Source organism: Podarcis tiliguerta (assembly GCF_965153285.1).
Source record: "Podarcis tiliguerta genome assembly, chromosome: 2".
Taxonomy (NCBI): domain Eukaryota; kingdom Metazoa; phylum Chordata; class Lepidosauria; order Squamata; family Lacertidae; genus Podarcis; species Podarcis tiliguerta.
In genome coordinates, this window is record NC_139535.1 from 60,591,080 (window position 1) to 60,608,833 (window position 17,754).

The window sequence follows — 17,754 nt, forward strand, 5'->3', positions numbered from 1 at the left end:
ATTGGGGGGGGGGTCAACCAAGATCCGCAATCATTAGATCACAATCAACCTGTTGGACAGCCCTTAAAGGATTCTTATATTGGCTGGATGGTTTTGTTTTGCTTCCTTGTATGTTTATTCCAAATGCATTCACAGGTCTGGCCCAGCAGCACCCCTCCTTTACTCAAGCAACCTTTAAGACTCTAACCCCATGCACTTCAGGACCAATTCCATCTTGCAGCAAAATATGCAAGTCAGTTATGCAGAAACATACCCCTGCAAGGTACTGTCAGGAGCTCGTCCCACTCTCGAGTAGCATTACTCATTGTGCAGGATTACAGACTTGCAAGTTGTGCACTTTACAAGGTGTTTTGTTTATTTAGTGAACTGAAGCGGAGGGGAGTGGGGAGAAAACCCTCTTTCAATTTAACAGTTTTTTTCCTGATACTCAACCTCAACCTGAACTAGTTCTACTGCAGAGGAACTGTTAAGGTTCTGGGAAGAAGAGTGTGTTACACACCAATGTGAGACCTGAACTTAGTTTGTTAAGCAGTGCCAAATGTATAGCTTGGGAAAAGATCTCTTCCCTCTAGCACCATGTTTCCTCCCCTCAAATGAAGTGCCATATTTTATATAAACAAACTCACCCTACTGATACTTCCATAATACATGGCCCAAGTCATTCATAAAAGAGCAGATCCAGTTTACTGAACAGGAACACATCACTGGGAATCCATAGCATAGAAGTGGTAAAGTTATCATGTGCCCCAAAAGCTAGGAAAACATTACAAAGCCTTTGCTGGGCATTGTGGGGAAGCTGTGGCCCTCACAGATGTTGCTGGACTCCAACTCCCATCATCCCATCATCCAACTCCCATCATCCCATGCTGGCTGGTGCAGATGGGAGTTTGAGTCCACAGCAGCCTGGGGCCACCAGACTGGGGAAGTCAGGTCTCGAATGGAATGAACTAGTTCAGCCCAGCTTTCTTATATCAAACTCCAGATTAGGTCTCCTACACACAAACAACACAGAGAAACATAGGAGCTCTTTCTCCTTGAGCCTGTCCACACAATGGAACCGCCACATGGACTGAGAAAACCACACAGATCCTTCCCACTCAGCAAGGACACAATTGGGTAAGAAAGATCCATGCAATGGTCCCCACCCACATAGCTATGATATGCACATTCTTACTCAGGCCACAGGGAATCTGCTCCCATGTATCTCTCTCTCCGTATGTGTGAAGTGCACCTTAGTCAAGTGAATCCTATAGTCACGTTTAATCCATTAAAGTAATAGCAAATTGACAGCGCCAGTACACAAGTCCTGCCTGTGATAAGTTAGCACTAGGCCAACTATCAGTTGCACCCAAAAATACGACTCAGGTAGGAAATAAAGCAGTGGGGGGAAAGTTTGTTTTTAATGCCAATATTTTCAATCTAGAATTGTTTGAACACTGAAAACATGCACTTTAGGAGGTATTTCCTCAACTGAAGGACCTTCCAAAAAAATGAAATCAAGTCAATGTGAAACACAGTCTGAGTAAACGATGTGGCTTATCGTTTTATAAGGAAGTGAAGGACTGCCCTGCCTTTTCTATGTGAAATTTGTATGTATGTGTCCCATTGGTATGGCCTTAATGCTCCATTAAGGATGTGTTTTGCTACATCGGACCCAGAGAACAAAGCAACTGCTTCCTTAAGAGTAAACATTTTTACATCATGATAACCTGTAACTTATATGAAGTACAGCTTGCATGAACACACACAAGGAGAAAAAGAAAACATTCAGATATCAATGGCAGATTATTTTTTTGGCTTGTAAAAATAAATTTTAAGAGAAAAAAATCTATTTCAGCAGTTTGAAGATGGAATGTAAATTTCTGTTAAGTGTATATAAAAAGTATATTTATTCAACCATACATTCATGCCAATTCCAATTAAAAACAAAAATAAACATTTTCTGACATTTTTGTTTGTTGTGTGTTACTGGCTGTGGTGGCGTCAGCCCAAGACCTAACTATGGTTCTTAAGCAATGTTCTTCTGACTTTTATAAATATGCTGCCTCACTCTCCACACTGGTAATCAGGCAATCTGTATCCTGCCTTTTTAGCAGACAAAATAAGCATAAGGTTTGTGTTTGCTGCTCAACTTCAGACTTCCTTGAAGACGACCCATTCCAGTCAGGCTTTCGGCCTGGATGTGGGCCCAAAATGGCCCTGGTTGCCCTAACAGATTGTCTCCTCCAGGAGAGGGGGAGATGGGCTGAGACAGGGGATTGTCCTGAACCACTTTTGATACCACTGACAATGGTAACTTATTGGACAAGACCTGGCAGTTGAAAGCAGTTACATTGGTTCTTACCTACAAGGCCAGTTCCAGAAGACTGCATTGCGAGACATGTGTTCAACTCTGTGTCGGGTGATCATGGGTCCCAGAGGATTCAGTTATGCCTACAGTGTTGTTCAATGTCTGTATGAAGCTGCTGGGCAAACACAAGTGGGCTTTGGGAGCTGGGTGTTATCAGTATGCAGGTGCCACCTCACCTGAGGGCATCAGGTTGTGGACCAGTGTCTGGCTGCTGTAATGGACTGGATGAGGACTAATAAATTGAAACTGAATCCAGATAAAGCAGAGATTTTGTGTCTCTTGGGTCTGGGAATCAGGTGAATGGTTATTCTTGACAAGGTTGCACTCTCCTTGAAGGAGCAAGTTCATAGGCCAAGACTGCTCCTGACTTCTACTGTTACTGGAGCCTAAAGTTTCTTCAATGGCATGAAGAAACTTTTTGCCAGTTTGCCAGCCTGGCCTCAGTAATTTATGCTCCAATTCCTGGCTGGATTGCTGCAATAATAGGATCTCCAGTATGGCCCCCATGGCGCAACACCCTTAGACTTTTCCTGATGTCCACAAAGTCTCCGTGATCCTCTCGCCACTCCCCCATTTATCATGTGGGGGTGAGGGTAATTATCTTCCCCGCTCCTCTTTAAAAATACATGGAACTGAAGTCCAAAGAACGACACTCAGATTTCCCAATTTCTGTTTTGTGACTTACGTGCTTCTCAAGGCTCAAATCAGAAGTGGGGTAACCAAAAGTGGAAAGGGGCAGAGACTAGAGGGTATGGAGCAACTAAGAGGGGGGAGTGGGGTGCTTCAGGGGGTGGGCCATGAAAATCTGAGCATCTATGCCTTGATTTGTGGTGCTGGCAAGCACCAGAAGTGATTTTTACAGAGCAGTGCCATATAAAATCATGCAGATTCAAGTGGATCCATTTTAGTGCCACTGGATCACTTTCACACAGACCCCATGGAAAGCCCAAGCGTGCACATGTGCGCAGATGTGAGCACACTTTCTCACCGCAGGTGGATGGGGAGCGAAGAAACCATAGATAATGGTGCACATGGTACTTGCTCAAATTTCCCAGTTCCTACAGTATCAAAGTTTGGTGACCCTTGCAATGTGCTCTAGAGGCTACTTGGAAACTGCAGCTAATGCAAAATGCAGCAGCACAGCTATTGCATAGAACCACTAGTAAAGAGTTGCACTGCAGTAGTCCTTCAAGGACAGCACTTTGTGCCAATATGTTTCCAGTCTAAAGTCAAGGCTTTGTGACACAGAAAAGCCTGAACAAGTTGGGACCTTCTTACCTGAAGGAGTACCCCACTTTGGCTGGAAGTTAAGCAGCTCCACAGTATAGAGGATGCAACACACAGGTGGGCCTTCTCCATGGCAACCAGTCTTTGAACTCCCCAACCCTTGAATTCACACTGGCCTCTTATGTTGCTGTTGAACAGAGGCTTTTGGAAATTGGTGTTCAGTTGAGAATTATGTCTCCTGTTCTACTTGTTCGTGATTTTTATTCTGCGGTACTGTTTTATTGAAGTGACTGTTCCCCAGAGATCTTGAGATTAAGGGGCACAATAGAAGTATTTTAGATCAATTTTTAAAGATGCCGTTAGGAGCACAGAAACACATACGGAGAAAAAACACTTATGCACCTATGATGGGACGGCATCAAAGTAAAACAATTCTGCATTGCAGTGTTGGAACTAGTCAGCCAGCTTTTGGTCCTAGACCTGATGTTAACATTGCTCTCAGCTTAAAATAATCGGAATCCCTTGTTGCACCATAAAGAACTAGCATCAGTATTGGCAACAGCAGCTCGGATGGAGGCAGCTAGATGGTTGAAGGCCGCAGAAAGGCCCCAAAAAGAAGGGTGGTGGGTCAAATTATACGACGTTGCTTCCTTGGAACACTTAATCCATCAGAAATGTAGCAGAACATGGTCATGTTTGATACGATTGTCATTCATCAGCTTTAATTAACACCTCCTATCGGTGCCCAATGGGACGCAGGTGGCACTGTGGGTTAAACCACAGAGCCTAGGACTTACTTGCCGATCAGTGAGAGTCAGTGTGGTGTAGTGCTTAAGAGCAGTGGACTCGTAATCTGGGGAACCGGGTTCGTGTCTCCGCTCCTCTACATGCAGCTGCTGGGTGACCTTGGGCAAGTCACACTTCTTCGAAGTCTCTCAGCCCCACTCACCTCACAGAGTGTTTGTTGTGGGGCAGGAAGGGAAAGGAGAATGTTAGCCGCTTGGAGACTCCTTCGGGTAGTGATAAAGCGGGATATCAAATCCAAACTCTTCATCAGAAGGTTGGTGGTTCAAATCCCCGCAGTGGGGTGAGCTCCCGTTGCTCGGTCCCTGCTCCTGCCAACCTAGCAGTTTGAAAGCACGTCAAATTGCAAGTAGATAAATAGGTACCGCTTGGGCGGGAAGGTAAACGGCATTTCCGTGCGCAGCTCTGGTTTGCCAGAAGCGGCTTAGTCATGCTAGCCACATGACCCGGAAGCTGTATGCCGGCTCCCTTGGCCAATAAAGCGAGATGAGCGCCGCAACTCCAGAGTCGGTCACGACTGGACCTAATGGTCGGGGTCCCTTTACCTTTTTATCGGTGCCCAATGACTCACATCGTGCTATAGCGGGGATGTCTCTTGGTGGGACCATTATAGTATTGTTATGAAAATTATGTACTTGGCAATTTCCAGTTGTGCCAAAGCTGGAAATCTTGGTAAGAATTCTGCCATGCTGCTGTTTTCTTAATGTTTTGGCAAAAAAAACCAACCCTGATATAACTTTGGGGGAAAAGAGCACACACAACTAAACAACAGAAAACCTTTTTGTTGCTCGTATGCTGCTTCTGTATTGAAACCAAGTGGCTTATGTTAAAACAGACAAGATAAAAAGTTAATATATCTAATAGAATAAAGCCTGTCAGGAATTAGTGCAATTAAAATAACAACAGGAAACTGGAATAGATGCAGCCTTTGATAAAGCAGTGGTCATAGGTCTTTAAGCCCCTGTGTAGCACAGGTAGTTCCACTGGAGACAGGTCCCATGGTCCCTTGTTATTTTTGGAGCCTCAAAATACCACCATGGTCAAGCATTCTGGGTGAAAGCAGACACTACATATTGGTCTGGTTTTGTTTTCATTGGGGGGGGGGGCTTGTAATGTGTCAGCTTGCAAATTTAGGACACAATTACTAAACACCGCCCTGAGATTTAAACATTTTTATTGACTAGTTAAAAGCATTTTGTTAATCCATCATTGTATTATAAACACTGAGATAGTTCAAAACTGTCCTCTCTTATCACTAATCACATCCCATTAACTGAATGTACTAGATCAGATCCAAGATTATGAATGTCCTGTGCTGTAAGAAGCTAAAATAATTAACTACCGAGAGTAACTTTTCCACTGTCTCACACCTTCCATATACTCTCAGGAACTAGCCAAACTCAGAATAGTACAGCTGGATTATATGCACTATACCAAACAGCTTATTAGATACAAAAGCTTTAAAGCTGGAGCAGGAAGTGATTAAGCATCTCCTGGAATAGTGCTCTCAGCTTTGCAGAGTGAAATGCAAGAGAGACTATAGAGAAATTCAGATTCAGATAATCTCTTGAATCACGCATTACGCTAGCAGAGTGAAGCTAGTGACCAAGAAGAAGTCATTTATGAGAGATCTCCAAAGCCAGAGGAAGTGGCTCAATAAATTTAGTTAACCCAAAACAATGCAAAGTTGGACTATTGGTCCATCCAGCGTATCATCAAAACTGAATGGCAGTGGCTGTTGGGTTTCAGACAGGACACTTTCCCCGCCATACCCGATATACAGGGGACTGAACCTGGAATCTGATGCATGCCAAGCACACATCCTACTCCTGACCAAAGGACCTTTCACAGCATAATAATGAAGCCCAACTGCGGCTTCAAGGTGGACTCATGAAGATTTATAAAAGTATTACTTCGTTTAATGAATTCAAGCCGAATTGGGATTAGCTATTCTGTATCAACAGACCAGCTCGAAACACTGAAACCCACGCACATTTGTGTAGCACACTGAAAAAACAAGTTACTTACCTTAACTGATGTTTGGGCACATTTGATAGTCCATGGTATCCACAAGTTATTTATTTGAACTTCATAGTCAATTTATTAAGCAATAAAATACTCTAAACAAACTTTTGGGTTTATTCAAATCACACAGACCCTAATTTCCCATTAAAAAAATTCTAGTCCTTAAGTTACAGAGATGCTTGAAACAGTTTAACAAAAAGCTAAAAGGTTGACTTTTAACAGAAATGGCTTAAAAGTCTTCTGAGGTTTGGCATTTCTTCACATTATCAATTGCAGGATGCAAACACTGCATAATTCAACTGCAGCACACCACAACTGTGCCATCATATTTGTGTGAAATAGGCAAGTTTGGATTAAATGCAATTAAAAATTGTGGCCCACAACATTGGCCCAATTCCTACCTACATCACAGCCAGAGTGCTTCTAAACTGGGAACCCCAGTTATTCACCTAGATGCCTTGCACATTGCCTTGTTCTCATTAAGTTGTGCGCAAGACCATCAGCAACTCCAACAGCTGCAATGATGTTTCTGCATTTTATTTTATTCTGTATATACATTCAACAAAAACAGATGTCTTAGTTTATGCAATACCATGAATATATCACAGTGATAAAGGTTATCATCAGGACCAGGGTTTCATCATTTCACCCTTATTTGAATGGCATTTTAAAGCCAATGATGAGTAACATCATCGCAACATACTACATATACTGCATATGTGCATACTGTAAAAATAACGCACTGTAAAGATTTAGGGTGTCGTTTCCCATAGTCACATATGGAAGGCACTCGCTTCAGAGCTAATGACAGTATCAATACATAGTTGGGAAGTCCTCAGAAAGTATTATAAAGTGTTACAGAATTCCATGAGGCTATTAAAAAACAAAACGTGCAACTCTAGAAAACATATATACCCATGAGGAGACATGAAGGACAAACAGATCTCTTGAAAGACTTCAACATACTCCAAAAACTGGATAAAGCAAATCTAGACTTTTTTATTTTTTTTAACAATTTGCCAAGACTGGAATGAGAGATAAATAGAAGGCACAACAATTTTGTTTTCGTTTTAATACAAATACAAACTAAACATGAAAAAAACTTCCCTATTTCAATAAAAAAAAAAAAATTTCACAAGTTCAGGAACAGTGTTTTAAAGAGTCAAGTTCTAGACATTTAAAACCTATCCCGCAATCCTTGTAAGTGGTAAAACAGTAGTGAGAATTCCTTTTCGTGATCGTGTACCAAAAGAGAGCATTCTATTGATACCCTTTATTCCACTTTTACAGCGCCACAGAGAAAGGGTAATGTCAATTTTCAAGCGGCAACATCTCCAGACCAAGGTCCAACAGGTCATGTGACCCCCCCCCCCAAAGGGGTGACGGATTTCCCTGCCCTTGAAACGTTTGTCACGTGCTAGTTTTTCCTATAGGCTCCTGAACACATGCAGCTGAAAAGGTTAATTCCACTGACTGAAGCGCACCCCATTTCAGTAAGGAGGAAAAAAAAGCGCCACACATTCCATTAGGAAAAACAACAGGTACCAAAAAAAAAATCCAGTCCACATGTCTGCAGCAAGCAAGGATTCAGTTCTTTTCTTTTTTAAAAAAAATCCACTTTTTCCCAAAATATTGTTCCACAAAGCTGGAATCTGGGACAAAGACTAGAAAAAAAAAAATCACGAAACCAAACACAAACAAAATGGGCCAAAATAGTATCAAACGTAGCAGTCTATAACAGGGTAGGGCCACATTCCAAGATACCCAAGGCTGAAATTCACAAATCTGCAGGAAGAAGGGTTTGTCTCATCATGTCATCCATTAATCACTGGCGTTGCCCGATGCCCCTTCCAGTGCCAAATCCTGGTTTCTGAGACATTCCTCCACGTGGAGGCCCTCGGATCCCACCTCCCAGCCCCCCACGGGGGCCACCAGGCCCACGGGGTCTGTTGTCTCGGCGATCACCCTCCCTGGCTGCTCGCGTTTTTTTCTCTTCCACATTTAAACGCACTTCTCCTCTGAACATGATCGGCTGGAAGAGAAAAAGTGGTAGAGTGGAATCAACGAACAGGTAAGAAAGTACTAAATGCGTACAATAATACATTGAAGTGAATTATTGCATGCAACAGACATTGCAGAAAAATAAGATCCTGATCTCCCAAAATCAAATGTCTTTGTTTACTCAAGTTGTGAATTCTTCATCCACCCCACCCATATTTGGTAAGGATAGTTTTGAACTGTTGCGTAGGCCATTATTTTTAACTGTAACTGCAAATTAATATTGTAATCTAGCCAAGAGCACCAACAGCTTTGTCTATCTATTCCCACTTCAGATGCCACCCCCAAGTTAAACGAAGAAGCCATTCTAATTGGCTTCTCTTGGTTTTTTGTGTTTGCTTTATTTCAAAACATCAGTTTTTAGTACACCTCAGTATAACCTTTATCACTTTAAATATCATTTAATGTACCCTATTGGCAAGGATCTTCTGAACGGGCTCTGGATCGTCAAACACCACAAATCCAAAATTAGGGAGCTTTCCTCCACTGTTGATACGTAGTTCCACAACGTTCCCATAACCTGCAAAAGAATTTCCAATTTCTTTGATCACACATTAGACTGTTCTGTAGAAATAGGCATGTACTTTTAGACACAACCCTGAAGCCCCACCACTAGGCAAGCAATATTCAAGACTTACGTTGGAAGAAATCCTTTAGTTCTGCCTTATCCACATCATGAGGGAGATTCCCAACAAACAGCTGGTGACTGTCTGGGTACCTCACAATACGCCTAGTTTCCATGTCACCTGGCTCTCCTTCCCGCACTTAAATTAAAAAAGATAGACATAAATCATCCCTCATCTTTTGCTTTCTATAAACACCATCATAAGCTTTGCCTACTGGAATAATGGCAGAAGTCAATAGACAATAAAGCTTCAAATAAAACACAAGAAATGAGTGACTTGGTGCTCCCATTCAAAAGCATGTAAGCAGACTGAAGTGTCCACTTAAGATTAAGTTGTGGCACTTCAGACTTTGAAAGCATCTGGTTTAAATTATTCCCAAATTCTTTCCAACTCTTAGAACACACTCTCATTGTATATAGTATAACATCTTTGAGTATCACCACAAGAGTTGACTTTATCTGTTCTAACAGTGAGCAATGCTAAAGTAGCTATATTGTTATTACCAAGTACACCAGATTTCTTACTTGGTCTAGGGCCTCTTTGTGGTGGGATATTTGTCCGTTGTTCTCTCACCCTCTGGTCTCGCTGAGGTCTCTGCGGCGGAGTCTGGGATTCAGGCTTTGATTCAGGACGGGGCTGCAAAAATGGACCAGCACAAATGTGATGAATCTAAGTCATGCGTAGGCAAACTAAGGCCCAGGGGCCAGATTCAGCCCAATTGCCTTCTAAATCCGACCCACAGACGGTCCAGGAATCAGCATGTTTTTATATAAGTAGAATGTGTCCTTTTATTTAAAATGCATCTCTGGGTTATTTGTGGGGCATAGAAATTCATTCATTCATTTATTTTTCAAAATATAGTCCAGCCCCCCACGAGGGCTGAGGGACAGTGGACTGGCCGCTGTGCTGAAAAAGTTTGCTGACCCCTGATCTAAGTCAAGCAAAGCTTTATGTCAACATCCTCATACCCTAACCATTCTAAACCTGGGAACCCCAAGGAAGGGAAAAACACAAGTTCAGATGCCAGAATAGAGGAATATTTATCGGCCCTTTCACTTGAAATCGCATGCCAAGCAATGAATTTCAAGAACATTTCCCCTGAAAAGGATGATTTTGCAGAGAAAAAGATGACTGCATCATCAACAAAGAACAATCATGTCTTAAAAAGTAAAAATAACGCTCTACTACTTGAAATACTATCAAATTTGCAATTAACCTGACAGTTGTTGATCCTGGTTCAAGTTCATTAGTTGGCTGGTATATTTTTACCTGTGATGCAGGTAATTTGACAACGTGAGGTGGTATGCCTGAAACTGGAACAGCTCCACTAGGTGGGAGATTCTTACTGGTTACAGATGCCCATGAAGATGTCTAACAGGAAAAAACAAGATTGCTATTGTCAGGCTCTTTTTGCCAGCAAGAAACCCAATAGACTAAGAGTATTTTTCCAGATACTACTTAGAGCAGTTATGGGGAACAAAAATAGAGAGAGGTTTTTTGGACTTATACAATTCTTATGCTACAATGTGATATAGGGAATGCTGTAAAGACTGAAACTCTACAACCTGGCAACTACAGTACAGTCTGAACAATTGCCTTCTTGTTATCAAGATAGCTGCCACTGACTTTCTGCTAAGATACAACTGCCTTTTCTTCAACTAAATGTGAGTACACAGGAATTATCTTGAATGTCTTGACAGCTCTTGTAATCTTTCTCACTTCAAACTTAAAAATACACGAGTAAATGTGAAAGGGGATATCATCATTAAAATCATGCATGTTACCCTTGAGTCCTCTTGCACTACAGGAGCAGGGTCCACAGGGACTGGAGAAGGACTCTTCTCTACAGTCTCTTCAGGTGCTGCTTCCTCCAGTGCTGGCTCAGTTTTTTCTTCCTGAGCCTCTGGTTCAGGCTCCTGTTCAGGTTCAGGTTCAACTTCTTGTTCCGGCTCTGCAACTGGTTCCTCCAAATGTTCCTCCAAGTCATTGCTGTTGGTGGAAAAATATTTTCATTATGGTAACAATGCATTTGCAGAGCTCAAGCACCAGGACCATAAATGGAATCCCAATATTGTGCTATTTCAGTACCAGGGTTACAAACAAACATCCATCCAATCTGAACCCTCATACAACAATGCTTTGTTAAGTCAGCAATGTTCCCTTTTTAATCAGTATGGATTATACTCATTCATGTCCTCTCTCACACACACACACTCCCCTAGAAATCTGAACTTCAATGCTCCCACCTCAGTAAATTTTAAGAAAGGGCTGGTGGACTTTTAGTTATGCAAAAAGACTGCAGCATTGTTGTGTATTATAATAATAATAATAATAATAATAATAATAATAATAATAATAATAATAATAATTTTTTATTTATACCCCGCCCTCCCCAGCCAAGGCCGGGCTCAGAGCGCCTTACAAGCAATAATAAAAACAAGATGAATGATTACAACTTAAAAACAAAAGTAAAGTACAACATTAAAATAATGGAACATCAAAATATTAAAATGTAGCCTCATCGCAGGAGGAGAAGGAAAAGAAAAAAGAAAGAGAGGGAGGGAATCAAATTGGGTCCAAGCCAAAGGCCAGGCGGAACAACTCTGTCTTACAGGCCCTGCGGAAAGAAATCAGATCCTGCAGGGCCCTGGTCTCATGAGGCAGAGCGTTCCACCAGGCCGGAGCCAGAGTTGAAAAGGCCCTGGCTCTGGTTGAAGCCAATCTAACTTCCTTAGGGCCTGGTGTTGGCCAACACTAGGGTGTTGTTATTTATGGACCTTGAGGCTCTCCGTGGGGCATACCAGGAGAGGCGGTCCCGTAGGTACGAGGGTCCTAGGACACTTGTTAGAACAACAGTCTTGAGATCAGGCCCTAAAAAAAAATTTGGGCAGTAAAGTCAGCACTGATTCTGCAGACCATTATTAAAACAGAAATGAGATTAGGTTTATAGTCTGAAAAAATAGTGCTCTACAGAATACTGGTCTCCTTCCTACATTTCTGCCAGCAGTTATAGGCAAACTGGTTAGAAGCAGTAGCATAGTTATGATTGCAACCGTGTCTGAGTTACCTGACAGACTGCTCATAGTAGGCTGCTGAATCATCAGCAACTGCCTCAGGGGTCTGTTGCCTATCCTCAGGTTCCTCTGCTTCCTCCTCAGATTCTGATGAGGGAGAAAAAAGTAGATTTTACACCGATTAAGTACAGGACAAATTTCCACATTGCAGTCAGAATGTGCACGCAGTGGCTGCATTCTCATGTTATAGTAAGCCGTGCTAATGGTTGACCATGAACATGCAGACTGCTTCTATCTCACTCCTCTCCACTAGCAAACAGGACATCACTAGCACACCACAATGCTTACCTTCATGTTTTGTCAAAACTGGAGACTGTTGTTTGCTTCAGTCAAACGAATTATGAGTGCTAAGCCAAGAACAAACCTTGGCTTCAGATTGGGTTTGGATTGAAACAAACTGCAGCCCCCAATCTGGACATTAACACTAGGCCAAGAATTCTGATTCGTTGCTCCTGCTCGCTAGCAAGGAGTATAGGAGAGACAAACTCTGCATTCCTGGTCAGCCACTTGCAAATATACTCAGTGTTTTACATATTAGGCATGGGGAAATTTGATTTTTGTTAGCTGAAATATCCCCTTACCTTGACATTATTTTAATTAAATATTTAAGATTTATAGCCTGCCCCCCTCTAACAATTCTAATACCAGGCCAGGTACATTATAAAACAGAGTATGCAAGCAAATATATACATAACCAACAGTAAAATGCTAATAATCTAGTTGTTCACATCATTGCACAAACAGCTGATCAATGCTCAACACATATTTCAGAGGCACGGTTCTGACTGAAGCTTCTAAACTTCAAGCAAGTACAAAGCACAGGGTTACAAAAGGTATGAATGACAGCTGCTAAAGTTAAGAACTGGTTTTAGCCCCTTAACCAGCAAGTCTGCTTCTATGTCTTGGCATGACAATTACAGGAGACTGAAATGCTGAAGAGAGTAGTGAATCCCAGTAGTAAACCTAAACCATGACCAGCAAAGGCCATACCTCCAGTGACGTGTTCACTATTTTTTCTTCTGTTTTGCCATACAACTTAACAGCTCACACCAGGAGCCATCTTAGATAAGGCGAGTGACAATTTACGGATGGTATTAAAATTACATAAAAATGGCAGTGAAACTTCTCAAGACTGGTCTTCATCAGTTATTGACCAAGATCAAATTCCTACATTTGGTAACTTTAAAAACTCTTATATAGATGTAAATAAAATTTGACTGCCTCAAGTTTTAGCACTGCTGCTATTAAGGTTTTAGCGTGTTCTGATGTTGGCTCCCAGTCTGGGGAAAAGGTGGGATATAAATATATTAATAATACTTTGTTTATTATGTGTAAGCAACTTGAATTTGACTGGGCAAATCGTGTTATCATTTTTTCATCACAGAGAACTAATTTAGGAGGAAAACACATTGACAGTCTTGACACTTACCCTCTGGAGGTTCAGCATCTAAATCACCAAAAACTTCATCCTGGTAACGGAATATGTCATTATGGACATAAAACTTGTTCGCAACAGAACCCTAAAGACAACACAAGGAGAAAAGGAAGTTTAGTCTACTGCATTCAGTACCAGTGTTCATGTTTAATCTGGCAGCACAAACCCACTTTGCTTATGTTTGAAACAATCTAACCCTGCTTTACCTACTTGCACTGTGCTACAAATATAGAGGGACACTTCAATTGTTACATAAACATTACTTCCTGAACCATCTCAGAAGTACGCTCTACTCAACTAAAAAGCATTCATTCAAAGTATCAATGATCAGAAGAATGCTAAAAAAGAGTTTTTAAAAACAAAAACTTAATAGCTTTTAATGCATAATATATTTATTATGATTTACTAAATTTATATACATCATGATAAAGGATTATCATGGAAGCAGAGATTTTTAGTAACTAACACAGCCAACTAAACAGTGAGACGTCAGGATTAAGACAATGAGTCTACCAAGGCCAGCAAAAATTTAAGGAGCCGTCACACCCAGACATTTAGAAATTTCTTATTTATAAATTACTGGAACCAGGCCTTATGACAAATAGTGCTTCTCAGTTATGAATGCTGATAATTATCCCTTTGTCTATGATATGCAACAAGAACAGAAAAAGGACTTAACGCATGCACAAATGTTAGGCTTATTCTGGCAGAGCCACATATCCAAACACAAGTGCATCACAGTTGTTAATGACTCTAAAGTAAAGAAGTTCTACAGCCAATGACAGAGGGGAGCCAATTGAACCTTCCTGGCATCCCCAATCCCACTGCACTGATATAAAGTCACACACTGATGTTGGGCATACTGGTTCACAGACTAAGATTCCCACAGGCTACATACCTCAGGAGCAAGGACAAAAGTCTGCATGAATCTCCGCATTGGCTGTGTGTTATTGGAGAGCTCACCCATGACCTGTACAACAACACCATCATTCAGAGTGGCATGAGCGTCCACGTGGTGGATCTTCGTGCGGCAATCCTTAAAATTCAGTGACAAGACCTTCTTGTGGATATCCTACAGAAATCACATTGAAATATGTATGAGCTACTTTAAGGATTCAAGCAGAGATGAACTAGAAGTGTTATGAGTTTAGTACTGTAAAGCAAAGACTTTAAAAAAACAAAAACCTGAAACATTAACAGGCCCAGACTACCTGCAGTCTGACTTAACTGAAGTCTTCCCTTTCTTACAACAAATAGTCTTCTATTTTATGAAAGCTTTCTTCATTTAAAAAGGGACTTACCGTATTTTCCGCCCTATAGGACACACTTTTTCCCCTCCAAAAATGAAGGGGAAATGTGTGTGCGTCCTATGGGGTGAATGCAGGCTTTCGCTGAAGCCTGGAGAGCCCCAGCGCCAGCCCCACAAGCTCAGGGGACAGTGGGGAGGCGGAACGCCGCCATCCCGCTGTCTCCCGATGTGGTTTGGAGGCTGACGGCGGGGAGACGCGTGCTTCTCCCCGCTGCTGTCCCCCGACCTGGTCTGAAGGCTGGCGGCGGGGAGAAGAGCACTTCTCCCCGCTGCCGGCCCCACAATATTCTTTTTGAGGTGAGGCGACACAGTATTCCAAATGTGGTTGCACCATAGATTTGTATAATGGCATTATGCTACTGGCAGTTTTACTTTCAATTCCTTTTCTGATTATACCTAGAATGGAATTTGCCTTTTTCACAGCCACTGCACACTGGGTTGACATCTTCATCGAACTATCTACAATGACCTCCCATTCTATGACTGCTAAGCTTACTCATGAGTCTTTGGTAAGGTACCCTGTCCAAAGCTTTTTGAAAGTCAAAATACACAATAACAACTGGATCACCTCTAAGTTTGTTGACACTCTGAGAACTCTAATAGGTTCATGAGACAGGACTTGCTGTTGCAGAACTCATGCTGTCTCCCACTTCAGCAAGGTTTGTACTTCTATATGCTTGATTATCCTATCTGCAACAAAACTTTCCACCCGTTTTCCTGGGGCACATATTAAGCTAACCAACATATACAATCCAGCATCCGTTCTTAAAGACTTTTGACACCTTACCTGAAAATACATGACCTATAGCAAATATCTACTTCAATCGAAGTCCATTCACTGAATACCTAAGGACTAAGAATTCAGATAGCTGGCACAGAAATCTGATGCAAGTTTCCCACCTCCTCAAATTCTACTTTCTAATTTTAAGTATTTTTCCTCAGACTTTACACTGTATCTTGACTGTGCCTCAGTCAATCATAAAACAATTTTGCAAATGCTTACAGACTGCCCGTGGACTGCATCAGCTGGTTTTCCATTCGAATCCAAGCCACCGTGGACATAAGAAGAATTCTTTCCATAGAACCTGTGAAAGAGCAATTTACATCCATTTCATCAATGTACAATTCCATCACATGGTCCTTTGCAGCACTAAAATGTTAGCCATATTGTTGACTTTAGGCGTAAGCAATCTTTTGTTTTGATGTGAGCTGATGGAAAGCCAGAAGTTATCAAACCAGTTTCTGCAGCTGCTCGTTGTCAAAAACAAGTCTTTTAACCATCTGTCTCCAAGGAACACAATCCCAACTTTATCACAATTACCTGGCCACCACTGGTAACTAGAAGTTCCCTGCAGGTAACAATCTACATACTGGTGGCACTCAGCTCCCAATCACTACTGGTGACCTTATTCCCCAGTGCCATAATACTGATGTTAAAAAGCATGCGGGACAAGATGAAACCCTGCAGTATACTACAGTCAACTGCTAAGGAGTTGAGTAGCAGTCCTCTGATGCCTCTTCTTTGGTAAAGGTCCTAAAGGTCATCAGCCTGCACCTCAAGGCTCTTTCGGTTCTGGTTTTAGGCCCAAAGCCAGATTGAAATGATGCCAGATAATCCTTTTCCTCCAAGCACGTCTGAAGCTGACCACCACTCAACAACCTTGCCCCCCGCCCCACATGGTTTTCTCAATATATAGTTCCGTGCAAGTGTCTATAGTTCACATAGTCACTTACGCTTCCATCTACTGCAGTATTGCAAAACAATGCGTTTGATAACAAGTGGATTTGCTGTGTCCTGTTGGTGGTTGTTCTGGAGTAAGGTTCCATGTGACTGTGAAGCACCATGGCAACAATGAGCTACTATGACGTGCTAACTGAATTGTATTGTTTTGATTAATTTGTTGCTGTTGCTTGCTTTATTTATATGCTATTGTGTTTGATATTATAACGAATGCAATGTTTGGAGTTTTAAAAAATGTTATTGTGATTAATGTGAGCCACTTTGAGCTCAACATTTGTTGTTGGAAAAGTGGAATACAAATATTAAATCAAATAAAAAACCAGGTTTTCACAGATTGCTAAATTTGCCACCTGAGTCCCTTATTTTGTTAAGCAGTCCTTTCATATTAGAAGCCTCTTGATGTTTGGATAAGAGCTCTGCTGTATGTAGAAAAGAGCTCTGCTTTTTGTGGAGTTCACTGTTCAATAAATTAAGATGATGCAGTCCACATATTGCCTGTAGCCTGATGTGGTCATCGCAAGGAACTCTCATCTCAGGCATAGGCAAACTCGGCCCTCCAGATGTTTTGGGACTACAACTCCCATCATCCCTGACCACTGGTCCTGTTAGCTAGGGGTGATGGTAGTTGTAGTCTCAAAACATCTGGAGGGCCGAGTTTGCCTATGCCTGTCTTGTCTCCTTATATTTGCATTTTATTTGCCCGGAGACTGGATTATAGGGGGAAGATGAGACTGAGGTTTTGCTGATCCTCCAGGAGCTACAACTTCCATGGAAGAAACCAACCTGGAAACTACTTTTGTATGGAGTTTTATTATTACTATTTTAGGGCAATGCAAGAATAGTGAGTGACAAGAAGAATGTTAAAACTCAAGATTATAGGCAATATCCAACTAAATCATATTCAGAGAAGACTCAATGAGATCAATAGGCTCAAGACCACTGATTTCAATGAGTCTTTTCTGATATTACTAATACTGAATATCAACTTATTACTACACAGTGGTGATAGAAGAGGGAATCTGGTCCTGGAGCATATACAACTCGGCTCAAATTTAAACTGTGGGGAGGACAGAGAACGGAAGAGATGTAGAAGTTTATCTGCAAA

At 41.7% G+C, this 17,754-nt stretch overlaps 1 protein-coding gene across 2 annotated transcripts in view; it reads right to left on the reverse strand.

Moving 5' to 3' along the window:
- Positions 1-6,497: 6,497 nt before the first annotated feature.
- Positions 6,498-17,754, reverse strand: part of G3BP1 (G3BP stress granule assembly factor 1) — a 28,073-nt gene continuing 16,816 nt past the window's right edge. Inside the window, exons 3-12 of one of the 2 annotated variants that reach the window (XM_083423315.1) lie at positions 15,912-15,993; positions 14,498-14,671; positions 13,594-13,684; positions 12,158-12,251; positions 10,875-11,079; positions 10,360-10,461; positions 9,615-9,726; positions 9,103-9,228; positions 8,875-9,005; positions 6,498-8,438 (exon numbers count right to left, since the gene is read on the reverse strand). In XM_083423315.1, the coding sequence (XP_083279441.1) occupies positions 8,232-8,438; positions 8,875-9,005; positions 9,103-9,228; positions 9,615-9,726; positions 10,360-10,461; positions 10,875-11,079; positions 12,158-12,251; positions 13,594-13,684; positions 14,498-14,671; positions 15,912-15,993 (1,324 nt within the window). In that variant the 3' untranslated portion in view covers positions 6,498-8,231. The remainder of the gene's footprint in view (positions 8,439-8,874; positions 9,006-9,102; positions 9,229-9,614; positions 9,727-10,359; positions 10,462-10,874; positions 11,080-12,157; positions 12,252-13,593; positions 13,685-14,497; positions 14,672-15,911; positions 15,994-17,754) is intronic. The other variant, XM_083423316.1, reaches the window with a different exon arrangement.